Source organism: Babylonia areolata, chromosome 26 (genome assembly GCF_041734735.1).
Source record: "Babylonia areolata isolate BAREFJ2019XMU chromosome 26, ASM4173473v1, whole genome shotgun sequence".
Classification (NCBI taxonomy): Eukaryota; Metazoa; Mollusca; class Gastropoda; order Neogastropoda; family Buccinidae; genus Babylonia; species Babylonia areolata.
In genome coordinates, this window is record NC_134901.1 from 16,731,302 (window position 1) to 16,746,301 (window position 15,000).

The 15,000-nt window shown below is 42.3% G+C and overlaps 1 protein-coding gene across 1 annotated transcript in view; it reads left to right on the forward strand.

Annotated features, from left to right (window-relative positions):
- LOC143300551 (P2Y purinoceptor 2-like) overlaps positions 1–12,071 on the forward strand; it is a 12,833-nt gene extending 762 nt beyond the window's left edge. The window contains exons 2-3 of the mRNA XM_076614302.1: positions 6,887–7,134; positions 9,771–12,071. Coding sequence (XP_076470417.1) covers positions 6,887–7,134; positions 9,771–10,545 — 1,023 coding nt within the window. The 3' untranslated portion in view covers positions 10,546–12,071. The remainder of the gene's footprint in view (positions 1–6,886; positions 7,135–9,770) is intronic.
- Positions 12,072–15,000: the final 2,929 nt, after the last annotated feature.

Consider the following 15,000-nt stretch of genomic DNA (forward strand, 5'->3'; position numbering starts at 1 on the left):
TCTTAAAATATATTTTTGTTTCGTTTCCCTCTCTCTGTTTTTTGTCTTGCCTTGTTTTTGTCTGTCTGTGTGTCTGTCTGTCTGCTCATCTCTATCTGCCACAAACAAACAAACGGACCAATCTAAAAGAACAAAACAAAACAAAAATTCACTTGTGTCAGCGCCTGTCATTACATATGTCTTTCTCTTTGTTGGTCTGTCTGTCCCCCCCCCCCTCCTCTCTCTCTCTCTGAACATTCATTCCTTTGGTGCGCGCGCGCGCGCGCGCGCACACACACACACACACATATATACTCTAGAAAATCCTCACAGAAATATCCTTCTCTACATTCTGTCTTTAGGGTAGTCTGCCTTCTCTCTCTCTCTCTCTCTCTCTCTCTCTCTCTCTCTCTCTCTCTCTCTCTCTCTCTCTCTCTTCTGTCATTATCTTCATTCCTTCCAGTAATCTGTTTATGATGCAACATGAAAAAGAGATCCCACACCGGTTTGGCAAATGGTATTGTATTGAACAGATAAGTGGTGAAAGAATGCAGGATAATAACGCTCCTCGTGTCATTATGAACGTGTGACAGTCCCATCCACCTCATTCACGGGGAAGGAGAGACAGACAGACAGACACAGATGTATCTCTCTCTCTCTCTCTCTCTCTCTCTCTCTCTATATATATATATATATATATATACATATATAGAAAGAGAGAGAGAGATTTTTTTTTTATCATTGGCAAATAGCTTTTTACAGCTCCACTGCCAAGGGGGATAATTCAGCTTGTGTGTGTGTGTGTGAGTGTGTGTGTGTGTGTGTGTGTGTGTGTGTGTGTGTGTGTGTGTGAGAGAGAGAGAGAGAGAGAGCAGAATACCCTAAAGACAGGAAGAGGGTATTTCATTGAAGAGTTGAGAGACAGAGAGAGAGACAGAGAGATGATCGAACCAATAAATGTTATTGTGTTAGGGTTGTGTTTTTTTTCGGGGTGGGGTGGGGGGTTGGGGGGGGGGGTGCAATTCTTTTTATACCAACTTATCTCTTAGCGCCTCCTCCCACCTGTATGTCCAAATCGATTGTCTCGAACCGTCTGTAAATTTTGAATTGATCATTTGATTGATTGACTGGCTAAATGTACTTGATATACTGCGACACACACATGAGTGCAGGTGGGCCAAGGTATTCTTGGATGCTTTGACTCGCTGTTACATATTGCGCACTTGGGTGCTGTTGGAAAAAGAAAAGAACAAGAGAGGCAAGGCCTTCAAGACTCACTTGTGATACACTTAAAAAAAAAATCTAATCGTTAAAATGTGTTCTGTATTTGTTATTATAAAGCTTCGGGTTAAAAGAAAAAGAAATAAAAAAGTCCTAACGGCAGATTTGAACTCCACGTGTTCGGTAGAGAAGAAACTGTCTTACCCATTACACTATCGTGGCTCCTTAACTGACGTTCAAAAATATAATATTTAAACACGATGCTTTTTTAAAGGGCGATAAATCGATTGCGGTATTCGCGGTGAGAACGCTGTTTAAATCATATTATTCTGGTGTATCTTTGGCATTCAAAAAATCTTTAAGGGCAATTAAAAATTCTTTTTAAGTCCGCGGTAAAGAAGACGTGGCTATCGCCGCAATCACACTGCAACATTTAGCCATTTTCTCTGGATCTAGATAGATGTACAAGTTTCAGTTAGTTACACCCGGTTGACACGGTCGATTCAATTTCTGTTTTATGTTCATTCTAGTTTTATAGTTTTAAAGTTGATATGAAAATTGAGTATTTTGTTAAACTAATAACAGGTAGAGCTAAGTACAAGTACTTTTAAACGTCTTATGAAGTGAAAAGGATTCATTCTGAGAAAAGTCAAGTCTGGAAATTTTTACGTTTCATCAATTCAAGGGTATTAACTCACATGGTTTATTATTTTTAACTGTGAATTCCGACTGATTCTGTGGATATTTTTATGGCAGTTTGGGGCATAATCCAGTAAGTGATAAAGCATTCTCAAATCTTTTTCTGAATAAATATTTAACGGTCTCCTTCTCCAACTTTCCATCACATGTTATCGTGTATTGTCGATTGAATATAGGATTGAACAGGCAGGTCAACAACTTGAAATAAAATGGCGTCGTTCGCGTTCGCGAAGAATATGAGCACGTGCTTTGAATGTGTATAAATATGTGTACGCAATTGATTTTTGCCCATGACCTTCAGGGCTCAGCCAATAGATCTATAAAATCCACTCGTCGTATTGATTTTAGTATTTTCCGAAAAAGACCACTTGGGCGAATGAACATAGTGAAAGCCATGTACACTGAGAGTAAAACACACAAGCTTTTTATGTATTGAGTATAATTTCAAAATGTAATGTTTAAGATGAGAAAGATCAGTTTAAAGCAGATTAAGTCCCCTAGCATTAATTACAGATTAATTTCCCTTTTTTACTATTCCTGTTTGAACAAAAAATGAAAATAATGACTGCTCTTGTTGTTGTGTCAGAATATCAGATCAAAGTGCCAAGTTTAGAGAATAAAAAAAATATAAATATAACAGTAAATGCAGTTTGCATATAATTTGGCTTCTTTTTTATATTTTTTTGTGCCCATCCCAGAGATGCAATATTGTTTTAAACAAGATGACTGGAAAGAACTGAATTTTTCCTATTTCTATGCCTAATTTGGTGTCAACTGACAAAGTATTTGCAGAGAAAATGGCAATGTTAAAGTTTACCACGGACACACACACACACACACACACACACAGACAACCGAACACCGGGTTAAAACATAGTCTCACTTTGTTTACACAAGTGAGTAAAAAAAAAAAAAAAAAAAAAAAAAAAGGAACTCTTCAACTTCGTACTATCGTAACCTTGAATGAATATGAAGGCTAAAAAGTTCGACCATTTCCGGTAGATGTTTAAACTGCGCAGAATGCGTCGAAACCATTCAAATAATCCATGGTGAGACCGAAATAATAATATACTTTTCAGCAAAAGTCACATGTACAGGCCAGAGCTATTATACTTCCCAGTGGTGCGTTTAAGTCAGTAATACAGTTCTGAAAAATAAACACAGGTGCTAATGCTGTTTTCTTGACCTGACCGTTCTGACACACACGCGCGCGCGCTCACACACACACACACACACACACACACACACGCATTCACTCGCTCACAAACACACACACAGACACGCACGCACGCGCGCGCGCGAGCACACACCACAGTCACGCACTGACACCAAGTCCGGCCAATTGTCCATTGTAGGATGGGATGACATGCGTGCTGTATCTCGTTAACCTGACTTCAACCCAACACACCCTGGTCGTTCATTCTACGCTAGAGGGAAAAATTCCCTGATTGTTTTGGTATAACACAAAGGCAGATAACCAGATGAAGTCGACGATACCTGAGCGGAGTGTAATTTGCCTCTATCGCTCACGTGCGTAATACATATTATGCGCATCAGTCTTGCGACCAAGCAAATCAGATCATCTCGTTGTGAATTAAATAACTGTCTATTTCAAAACTGCTTGACATGACCCGACCTTCACCGTTAGTAACCGAACATACAATGCAGTTTGAAATGTTCATTAATATCACGGAAACATGGTAGCATATCGATAAACATTAGCAAGACAGACGTGCTGTTTTGTGCTTTGGACGTTTATTGGATAAAGAAACAGGGTAGTGACTGTAAAAAACAACAACAAAAAAGCAACTAATAATAATAATAATAGAATGAACTATTCAGATTTCAAGCGTACTTTTAGACATTTATGTCCAAAATAGGGTGGAACTTCGTTCTTGCTTGTATTTCACGAACAGATTAATATACTTTTTGGCATTACGCGTTGACTTCAGATGATGTATTTTTTTCATGATTTTTGTTCGACCGCGTAAATTCACAGATACTGTCATGAGTGTGCACTATCTTGAAATAAAAGTCAGTCTGCAATTCGTCTTGCTTCTTGACAGCAGAAAAGAGTATGGAAATAAGTGGATGTATTCATGGCTGTGCAGAGTGACCTGAGGGGAAGCCAGAGATTCTTAAATTTACGTCGTTGATAAACATGTTCTGCGCCAACACTGGCACGACACCATCACGCAGTTTCTGGACGTGTGTCTGTCTTTCTGTGTTTCTGATAACACGTAAGGTGATGGTCATGTCACGAAGTATCATTGACTTGAGTGGAGGTTTTTTTTAATATATTTTTTTATATACTAAATTGTTTGGGCGTTGTTACTTTGTTTGTTCATTATTGGATCCGATCCAGAGGGGAATGCGAGTGTCTACACTCACGCAAAGTTGCGTTCGAACTTGGCTCACATAAATGTCATGCTGCCAGGATGCAAACAATTCCGAGCTTGGCCTTTGCCCATGCAAACCGAGCATTGTTTTTGTTGTTTGTATTTGTGTCGTAGTAACCTGTGAGATGTATATTGTATTTTGGATTTGTTTAGGTATCTGAGAGAGAGAGAATATCCAAATACCGTTTGTCAGTTTAACTGTCTTCACAATCGATTCACATACAGTTCCATCAACGAATCAATGAAACAGTGGCAACATAAATCGAATGGCGTTTATGCATGCTAAGAATTGGTTTTCGAAATGAAACCTTAGTACGTAAGATCATTTTCCCTGAGTCTACCTTCGCAGTCTTAAGCTATGGTAAATACATTTTGCTAGGCTGTTTGAATGTTGAACATCACACAAAACGCTATAGGATGTACTTTAAGTTTCTCCACGTTTTCTTTTGCAAAATATTTCTGTCTTAAATCATCGGTTGCTGTACACAACGACAGAAAATGCGTTTCATCTTATAAGCGGCATTCACATAAAGGGAGAGAGAGAGAGAGCGAGACAGACAGACATATTATCGGAGTTTACGCTTCTTTGGAAAGGAGTGGTAGTTTCATTTTCATTTGGCTGCCTCGGGTAAGATTCCATTGAGTATCGACAGGTCGCAAACTCCACGCAGACTGGCGTGCATCTGAAGCAGAGACAAATGGGCTTAGGGGTCATGCCGTCAAGAGGAACTGACGAAAGACATCTTGCTGATTTCACACCTTTCTCCAGTTTACACTGATGACAGAGAGGAGAGATTTTTGTGTGCACATACTTGTATCCCACTTCCATTGTGTGAGCTTCTAAAAAAACAACAACAAGCAATACCAACTAGATCGCTTCTTCATTTTTCCTGGGTATATGCAAAGGTGTCGCTCGGTTTCTCACCTGCAGCTGGAAACAATGCATGCTCGGTATTTGTGAATTCGCAAGGAAATGAAATATGAAAACACCTGAAAACGGAGTATGGCTGCCTGCATGGCGGGGTAAAAAACAAACAAAAAAACCCGGTCTTACACGTAAAAGCCCACTCGTGTACATGCGAGTGAACGTGGGAGTTGCAGCCCACGAACGAAAAAGAAGAGAAGAGAAGAAATATAAAATATGATTTAGGTTTAACCCTTTCACAGCCAGTCAATTTAGAGTACAAAATTCCCTTGTGGTATAAACACAGAAAAGACAGTGGCTAAGAATAGCTGGGGATTCTCCCACCCCCTCCCCCCGATGTATACAAAATATGGCCTATCCTACCACCGAACATTAAGAGCAGTAGGTTCATGGATAACAGATCAATGAATGGTCACCTTTCAGTGACATGGGTCCTCTACCACGCCTGTGCATAAATGCGAGCTTGGCGGTGAAAGGGTTAAATGCCAGTTATGGAAGGAACCCGAGCCCCAGACACAGTGGATACGAATTCACTGTTCCGATTGCCTAGAAGGCTATGGGACCTTTAACCTTGACCCGTCACACGATCAGATCGGACAGCTGTGCAAACTAAAGGTCACTTGATGAAAACTTGGTCGATAGATTAACCACTGCATTGTCAAACCAGTCAAAGAGACAGTGGTGAATTACAAAATTATGGTTTTAGGACAATGATATATTTTAGTGACAGTGTTGACAGATGAAATAAATTTATTATACCTTGTTCATGGATCAGTCCGTCCTAAATTGGTATTCTCATATCATGTAGCATCCAGTTTTACCACTGCAGAATAAAAGGATTTATATTTTGTTTTTAATTGTAATGTTTCCCAAGATCCTGTCAATTTGTGCTGAATTTTGTGAATCATTTCCCATGAAGGAGGTTATTTGGTACATCTTAGAATAGAATAGAATAGAATAGAATAGAACAGAATATGTCTTTATTACCAAGTGAACCGGGGTCACAGGGAATATTAATTAAACGTTTGAGTTTACTGTCCCTCCGTCTGTCTGTCTCCCTTTTGTCCCCCCCCCCCACCCACTCTCACGTCCCATAGCAATCCGAGGTAAATAAAAATGAAGATGAAAACACTGTAACAAAGCATTTGTGCTCCCCCTTGTGATGTGCGAATGGCCTGGTTGATTAAGGTGTTAAATTTGATTTTGTACACGTATTTTTTGTATGTATTTAAATTTGATCTTGTACACGTATTTTTTTTGTATGTATTTAAATTTGATCTTGTACACGTATTTTTTGTATGTATTTAAATTTGATCTTGTACACGTATTTTTTTGTATGTATTTATTCAACACTCCTGCATATATTATTAGCAAAGGTTTCTTCACACGCTGTTTTCCCCAGTCATTGTAGTTTGATATGCACGTGTTGTATGTGTATGTAGCATTGCTGTTACACACACACACACACACACACACACACACACATGTACCTTCAGCTTCTCCATCACCCCTCTCTTTCTCTCCATTCAACAACAACTCTTACCGTTTATCTCCTTCCACCCCCACCCTCTCCCCCACACCCTACCCCCCTTCCCCCCCCCCCCTACCCCCCCCCCCCACCCCCACCCCACATATACATCCCTTTCCCTTGGCTACCTTATAGGTGATCTATGCCGTGGGTTTTGCCGGCAACCTCTTCTCCCTGGTAGTGTGGGTGAAGGCGGACCTCCGCTTCACCCCTGTCCTCTACTTCATCACCTTCTGCATCTCCGACAGCCTGGTGCTGGCCATGCACCCGCTGGAGACCTTCCACACGGTGCACGTGCCCGTGGTGTGCCCGGTGGTGCACGTGCTCTTCCTGGCCGTGGAGGTCTTCGAGATCTTTCTGGTGCTGGCGCTGTCCTTGCAGAGGTGAGGTTTTTTTTTCTTGTTTTGTGTTTGTGTGTGTGTGTGTGTGGGGGGGGGGGGGGTCCGTCTGGGTTTTTGTTTGTTTGTTTGTTTGTTTTTTGTTGTTGTTTTTTTTAAATTTTGTTTTGCTTGCTCAGTGTGGGGTGGGTTGGGCTGGGCTGGGTTGGGTCCGGTTTGGTGGGATGGGGGGTTGTTATGTGTGTGTGGGGGTGGGGTGTTGTGTTCGTATGTGTATGTGCGTGAGTGGAAAGTGGGTGTTGTGTTTGTCTGTGTTCGTTTTTGTGAGTACTTTATTCGTTTTTCTCTTTGCCCTGAGGGTTGCATGAAATGAAGCATGTAAGCGTATTCCACGTACCTCAGCGTCGTTCTCTCTCTGTGTCTCTCTATCTGTCTCTCTGCCTTTCTCTCTCTCTCTCTCTTTCTTTCTCTCTCTCTTTCTCGGTGTCTCTGTCTGTCTGTCTGTTTCTGTCTCTGTCTCACTCTCTCTCATTTGTACATGATCTTGTGCTTGCACTCCTTCATGAAGGGCAATGGTCTATACTTGAATGAATCACCCGTATATGTCTCTCTGTCTCTGTATCTGTGTGTGTGTGTTCGTTCTTTAGTTTAGCGTTTTTTCACTATCAGTGATATTAGACGTTAAAAAAAAAAGGGGGGGGGGGGCATGGGGGGAGGAGGGGGGGGAGGGAAGAGGAAAACAGAAAAAAGGTAGACTAGAAAACTACCGTAAAATGCATAACTAACATTCAATTACATTTAACAGTAACAATTCAATAATAATAATGATAATAATCAGAAACCATTAACACAATTCTGAAGTGCATTAAAGGAATGTAGAAATAGGGCTATGAACTAATGCCTGTGAAAGTTCGACCATAAGAACCTCGTCAGAAATAACTTTACAAAAAAATCATCTGTGTGTGTGTGTGTGTGTGTGTGTGTGTGTGTGTGTGTGTGTGTGTGTGTGTGTGTGTGTGACTGTTCGCTTCACGTTCAAACCCTTCACCTCAGAATGAGTGACAATTTCACTGTCAAACCTGTGCATGTTTAATTCATTTTTCCTGGCCGCCTTGAAGCTTTTCCTCCTTCTGTTGTCTCTGTAACCACTGAACCTTGATGAAGCGATATCAGTGTGGCCTGTACTTGAAACGTGTTTACACCGTCCTGTGTTCTTTTTAGTGGTGTAATTGATCTCACTGAGCGACGAAAGTAATCAGTGCAATCTCACATTGAGGAAATCCACGTCAAAAAATGGTGAATGTCAACCAGACCTTCCACTGCAGTCTCACTTCAAGCAAGGGGACACCCCTTTACTGACAAGCATTATCTTCAAAGGGTTAATCGAAACAGAATAGATTCAGACAGAGACAGAGAGTTTCTTGTGTGTGCACAGACACACGTACCCGTTTATGCCACCTCTGTTCTACTGAGCCTCCTAGATAAAACGAACCTTAGTCAAGAACATGTTCGACAGAGTAATTAAAAGAATTCATAGAGACTTTCGTGTACTCTCATTATTTACCCCCCAATTCCACTTCTAATTCTACTGAGCTTCCCAGAAATACCATTTTTGACAGTGATTCAAAAGAATACAGAGAGACATTTCCACATACTTATCCTTTTTCCTCTTCTGTTCCACTGAGCCTGCAGGAAATATCGTTTTCAACAGAGTAATTCGAAAGAATGCAGACTTTCGTGTGTTCTACTGAGCCTCAAGGAAATATCATTTTCGTCAGAGTAATTCGAAAAAATACAGAGAGACATTTGTGAACACACATTACTTACCCCCAAATGTCGCTGCTATTCTGCTAAACCCTCCCAGATGAAAGGAAACTAAGTCAAGATTATTATGTTGTTATTTTGTCGCTGTTGTTTTTAACTGACCCTCCCAGATGAAGCGAATCTAAGTCAAGATTATTCTGTTGATATTTTGTTGTTGATGTTGTTGTTGTTTCTAACTGATCCTTCCAAATGAAACGAATCTAAAGTCAAGATTATTTCTGTTGGTGTTGTTTTAACTGACCCTCCCAAATGAAACGAATGTAAGTCAAGATTATTCTGTCGTTGTTTTGTTGTCGTTGTTTGTTTGTTTGTTTGTTTGTTTTAACTGACCCTCCCAGATGAAACGAATCTAAGTCAAGATTAATTTGTTGTTGTTTTGTTGTTGTTGGTGGTGGTGTTGTTTTTAACTGACCCTCCCAGATGAAACGAATCTTAAGTCAAGATTATTCTGCTGTTTGTTGTCTGTTTTTGTAACTGACCCTCCCAGACGAAACGAATCTAAAATCTAAATTATTCTGTTGTTGTTTTATTGTTGTTGTTGTTTTTTCCCCTCCCTCTAGATACGTGGACCTGTTTCACCCGTACCTGGCTCTGTCGTACGGGCGGCGAGATTATTCTGTTGCTGTTTTATTGTTGCTGTTTTTTTCCCCTCCCTCCAGATACTGGGAGCTGTTCCGCCCGCGCCTGGCTCTGTCGTACGGGCGTCGAGATTATTCTGTTGCTGTTTTATTGTTGCTGTTTTTTTCCCCTCCCTCCAGATACTGGGAGCTGTTCCGCCCGCGCCTGGCTCTGTCGTACGGGCGGCGAGATTATTCTGTTGCTGTTTTATTGTTGCTGTTTTTTTCCCCTCCCTCCAGATACTGGGAGCTGTTCCGCCCGCGCCTGGCTCTGTCGTACGGGCGCACAAAGAGACTGATCCCCGCGCTGTTCGTCTTGGCGTTGCTGTGCAGCAGCGGCGAGGCCTACATGTGGGACATGGACGGCGGCCAGTGCCGGCTTCGACGCACCACCCTGGACATCGTGCTGGCCTACGGCGCCGTGGTGCTGTTGGTGCTGTTCATGGTGCCGCTGGTGGTGGTGCTGGTTTGCAACATCCTGCTGCACTGCCGGATCCGGCGGGCGCGCAAGCACAGCGAGGCGTACAGCGTGCACATGGTCCCCGACCGGCACAGACTCAACTGCTCCGTCACCATCCTCACCTGCTACCTGGCCATCTGCGAGATCACCTACGCCGTGGTGCACTCCTACCACGACTTCGCCGCGGCGGAAGCTGAAACCAATGTGCGCCTGGCAGGGAGGCTGCACAACATGCGCGTGAATTCTCTGCCCCTCTTGGTGCTGGAGATCATCGCCCTGACGTCGTACGCAGTGGATGTGGCCATCTTCACCTTCTTCAGCAAGACGTTCCGTCACGAGGTTAAGGAACTGTACGCACGCTGTCGATGTCTCACACAACCCCCTCCCCACCCCCACCCCCAGTCCCAGCTGCGCCCCCCACGATCCGACACCACCACCACAACGTTGACATCTGATGATAATCACCATATTCATATTATTGATGATAATCATCATCATAATCATCATAATGGTCATGAAAATAATAATGATATATACATGGTAACGAGACTGTAGACATAACTCATCTATTAACGTAAAAAATAATAATAATAATAAAAAACCCAAGGCATTTTGCGAGGAAATGGATGCTTTAATGACTGTTTCTGGCAACATACCGGTATGCACTCTGGACTGTGTGGAGAAACAAAAAACTAACAAACGAATAAAAGAAATCAGTGTTGTGGAGTTTTGACTCGGCTGATGTTATCCGTTCTTGTGATTTACAGTGCTGTGCTTCGACATTGAACATTAATGCAATACTGTGCGACGCGACATAATGGTGACTACAAGTGATTATAATTATGCTCAAACACAGCTTGTGTACAACTAAAAAAAAAAAAAAAAAAACGTCGGAAAGAAATAATTCGTTTATTGTAAGAGTCTCTTCCAGTGTTCTCGTTAGTCTTGAGCTCTACCTCGAAGCCAGGTTGAAATAAGGCATGAAAAAAAAGAGAAAAAGACAAAAAAGACGAAAACACAGACAATGGCGAAGGACTTGATGTGGGGGTGGGGGGTGGGGGTGGGTGGGGGGGGAGGAGTCTGATAAACGTGAACAAAAGAAGAAGAAAACCAACTTCTGGTGGATCCAATGTTTGATTGCTGCCATACCAAGAAAGTGATGGCTGTGTCATCCTTCGGAGACAGATGAGGACTGTGATCCCTTGTCATGCTGACTGCCCCGATACACGAAGATACAGCAGTTCCCAAGTGTTGCAAAATTTGTTGCCCATGTATTTTTTGTTTTCCGGTTTTCTTGGTGACTTTCTTTGGTACTCAACGGAAGCAATCAGTCCCCAAAAGAACGAAATGTCCATCGCATTGCTTTGGCGGCTATTTGTATTTGTATTTCTTTTTATCACAACAGATTTCTCTGTGTGAAATTCGGGTTGCTCTCCCCAGGGAGAGCGCGTCGCAGTACTACAGCGCGACCCATTTTTTTGTATTTTTTTTCCGCAGTTTTATTTGTTTTTCCTATCGAAGTGGATTTTTCTACAAAATTTTGCCAGGAACAACCTATTTGTTGCCGTGGGTTCTTTTACGTGCGCAAAGTGCATGCTGCACACGGGATGTCGGTTTATCGTCTCATCCGAATGACTAGCGTCCAGACCACCACTCAAGGTCTAGTGGAGGGGGAGAAAATATCGGCGGCTGAGCCGTAATTCGAACCAGCGCGCTCAGATTCTCTGGCTTCCTAGGCGGACGCGTTACCTCTAGGCCATCACTCCACTATCAGATACGTGCTATGTTTGGAGGAAAAACTAAGCACCCCTTTGATTTATCATATCGTATCATATTGTATTTATCTAGTTATTTATCTATTTTTGTCACAACAGATTTCTGTGTATGTTCGGTTTGGGATGCTCTCCCCTAGGAGAGCGTATCGCCAAAGCAGCATCTCCTTTTTCTTTTCTTTTTTCTGTCAGTTACTATGTAAAAAAAATCGAATAAAGTAATTTTTGTTTATTTATTATGGAGCTGAGTGAATATCTAACACATCGTTTCTCATTGGTATTAATATCGTACATGTGTGAAACTCCTCACAGCGGTTGAACACACACACACACACACACACACACACACACACACACACACACACACACACACAGAGAGAGAGAGAGAGAGAGAGAGAGAGAGAGCACAGAACACAGAATACAGAATACTTCATTATCTCCAAATAGAAATTTCTTTGTGTGAAACACACACACACACACACACACACACACACACACACACACACACACACACACACACGCACACACACACACACACACTCTCTCTCTCTCTCTCTCTCTCTCTCTCTCTCTCAACGCGTGTTTTCTTGTAAATGTGCAGTAGACTCTGGTGCCTAAGTTCAAACCGTTTCAGCCTTCACAGAGGGACCAATCAGTGTTTTTTTTTCCCCCCCAAAGAAGATAATGACAATCGTTTTTGTGAACTTAAACTTTTGTCGTGTGCCGTGTCACAGGACATATCTATAATGGCATTTTCACCTCTTCTGCTCATTCCGCGTGCGAACGTGCACGTGTGTGTGTGTGTGTGTGTGTGTGTGTGTGTGTGTGTGTGTGTGTGTGTGTGTGTGTGTGTGTGTGTAGCGCGTGCATATGTGTTGTGCCTTTCTGTTAGAGTGATTGATTATAATTATGCGTAAATGTACTGACCTGGTGCTGGTATGCGTGCGTGCGTGCGTACGTACTTTGTGTACATGCGTACGTGTACCCTATGCGTGCGCGTGTGTGTGTGTGTGTGTGTGTGTGTGTGTGTGTGTGTGTGTGTGCGTATGTGCGTGCGCGCGCGCGCGCGTGTTTGTGTGTGTATCTAGATGTGTGTTTGTTTGCAAATTTAGGGCAGGGATGGTATGATGAGGAGCGTGCTTGAATCGATCTCTTTGTCCAACTATGTCAGTGATATACAGGCTAGCTTGTATTCCACGAGAATGACACGTGGCCTAAGTTTTGTACATGCACGTTTCGGATCCAATCTGGAATCCTGGGCATGTCAGTTCACTTGGGGTGAAGGTTTTTATTTATGAACTATGATCGGGTAAAGGAATAAACACACACACACACACACACACACACACACACACACACACACACACACACACACACACACACACACACACACACGATTACTGTGTTCAGGGCAAAATAATCCCTTCTGTTAGTCATTGAAAACGGCGCGCGTGATGGTGCTATCTTTCCTTGGTAACAGATGCCCTGGCAACGGTTGCCATAGCAACTGCAATTTATCACCTTGTTGAAACGCACGGCCTTTGTTTTTCCTCTCTGAAATAAAAGAAAAGAAAAGAAAAGAAAAAACAGAAAACATTTTTTTTTTATTCGAAAGAAGACACAAAGGTTTGCAGACTGCCCCATCAAAATATTAATTACAGTGGACATATCTCTTGGTTTCTCCGTGTAAGTCAGGCAGTTTCTGAAACACAATGATCGCATAGGATCTACATATTGGTCCTTATTCATTTTTCGTTAGTTTTAGTGCTTTTAAGTACAGACGTATGTATATGGACGTCAATGTGGGCGGGCGTATGTATTTTTCTGTGACTATAATGTGTGTGTTTGCCTCTGTGTGTGTATGTGTGTTTGCCTCTCTCTCTCTCTGTATGTGTGTGTGTGTGTGTGTGTGTGTGTGTGTGTGTGTGTGTGTCTGTGTGTGTGTCTGTGTGTCTGTGTGTGTCTGTGTGACTTGACTTCATTAATTTGTGTGTGTGTGTGTGTGTGTGTGTGTGAGCATATGTGTGTGCGTGCACGCACGTGTGCACATGCGCGCGTGGTTGTGGTATACTATGTATATCAGTTTTAAGGCAGCTTGAAATGCTCAGGAGCCATAACAGACAGCCTGTGTGAATGTGATAATTCATTTCAAATCCAACGGGAACAAATGACACTAAATGCAACATGGTGTAAAGTATATTGCATATATACTTTTTGTGTATACAATTTTATTGCATTGCAGTGACGCCTCCCCCCCAACCCCCTCTCCCCTCCTCCCTGGGGATGCCGGGGTCTTTCAGAATAAATAGCATCCCCGCCTTCTGGAAATCCTTTGCTACAAACTTTCTCTTTTCGATCGCTTTGTTTCTGCCCTTTTTTCTTCCTACACTGTTGTCTCCTTTTTCTGCCTACATGGCGGGGTAAAAACGGTCATACACGTAAAAGCCCACTCGTGTGCATACGAGTGAACGTGGGAGTTGCAGCCCACGAACGGAGAAGAAGAAGAAGAAGAAGTCTCCTTTTTCTGTCTTCCCAGTCAGTTCCCCCTTTTTGTTTCAAGCAAGCCCTGACACTTTTTTTTTTTCTCTTTTCTGCAGTCTGTGATGTACTATCTGTGCTGTATTGCTCTGGCGATTAGGTAGTGGGATGTAAACACTGGGATGGGCACTAGCTGTCCATTCTGCAGTGTTATTTGCCCATATGGCCTTTTTATGTGTTTTTTGTTTGGCTTTGAGGTATTGTTTTTTTTTCTCTCCTTTTTTACGATTTTTTTGTAATCTGGGGATGATAAATTAAGCGGAATGGCTAGCGTCCTCAGCATGGCCTGCTCTTATTTGCCATAAGGAGCTAAATGGTTAGGATAATGGTGTCATGAACTGTGTTTTGTAGGTTTATCTTATGTTTTTTTGTGTGTGTATGTGCGCGGTTGAGCATTTGTATGGTTTGACAGTTCTGATATGGCCCTGTGCGGTTGGCTGGACAATAAGCAACAAATAACAATTGACAGTCACTCTTCACTGGACACCGTGTATGCGTTCGTGGGTGTGCATGTACGTGTTTTGGATGGACATATCTCATTTCTGTTGTTTATGTGTGCATGTGTTCACATATTAAGATTATTTGTATGCATGTGCATGTGTATCTTCATTAGCGAATGCAGTTTAAACCACTTAGAATTTTGTCATTTGCAGATGCATTCGAACCTTTACCAACAGGTACAGTAAGTCAGTTAAACAAT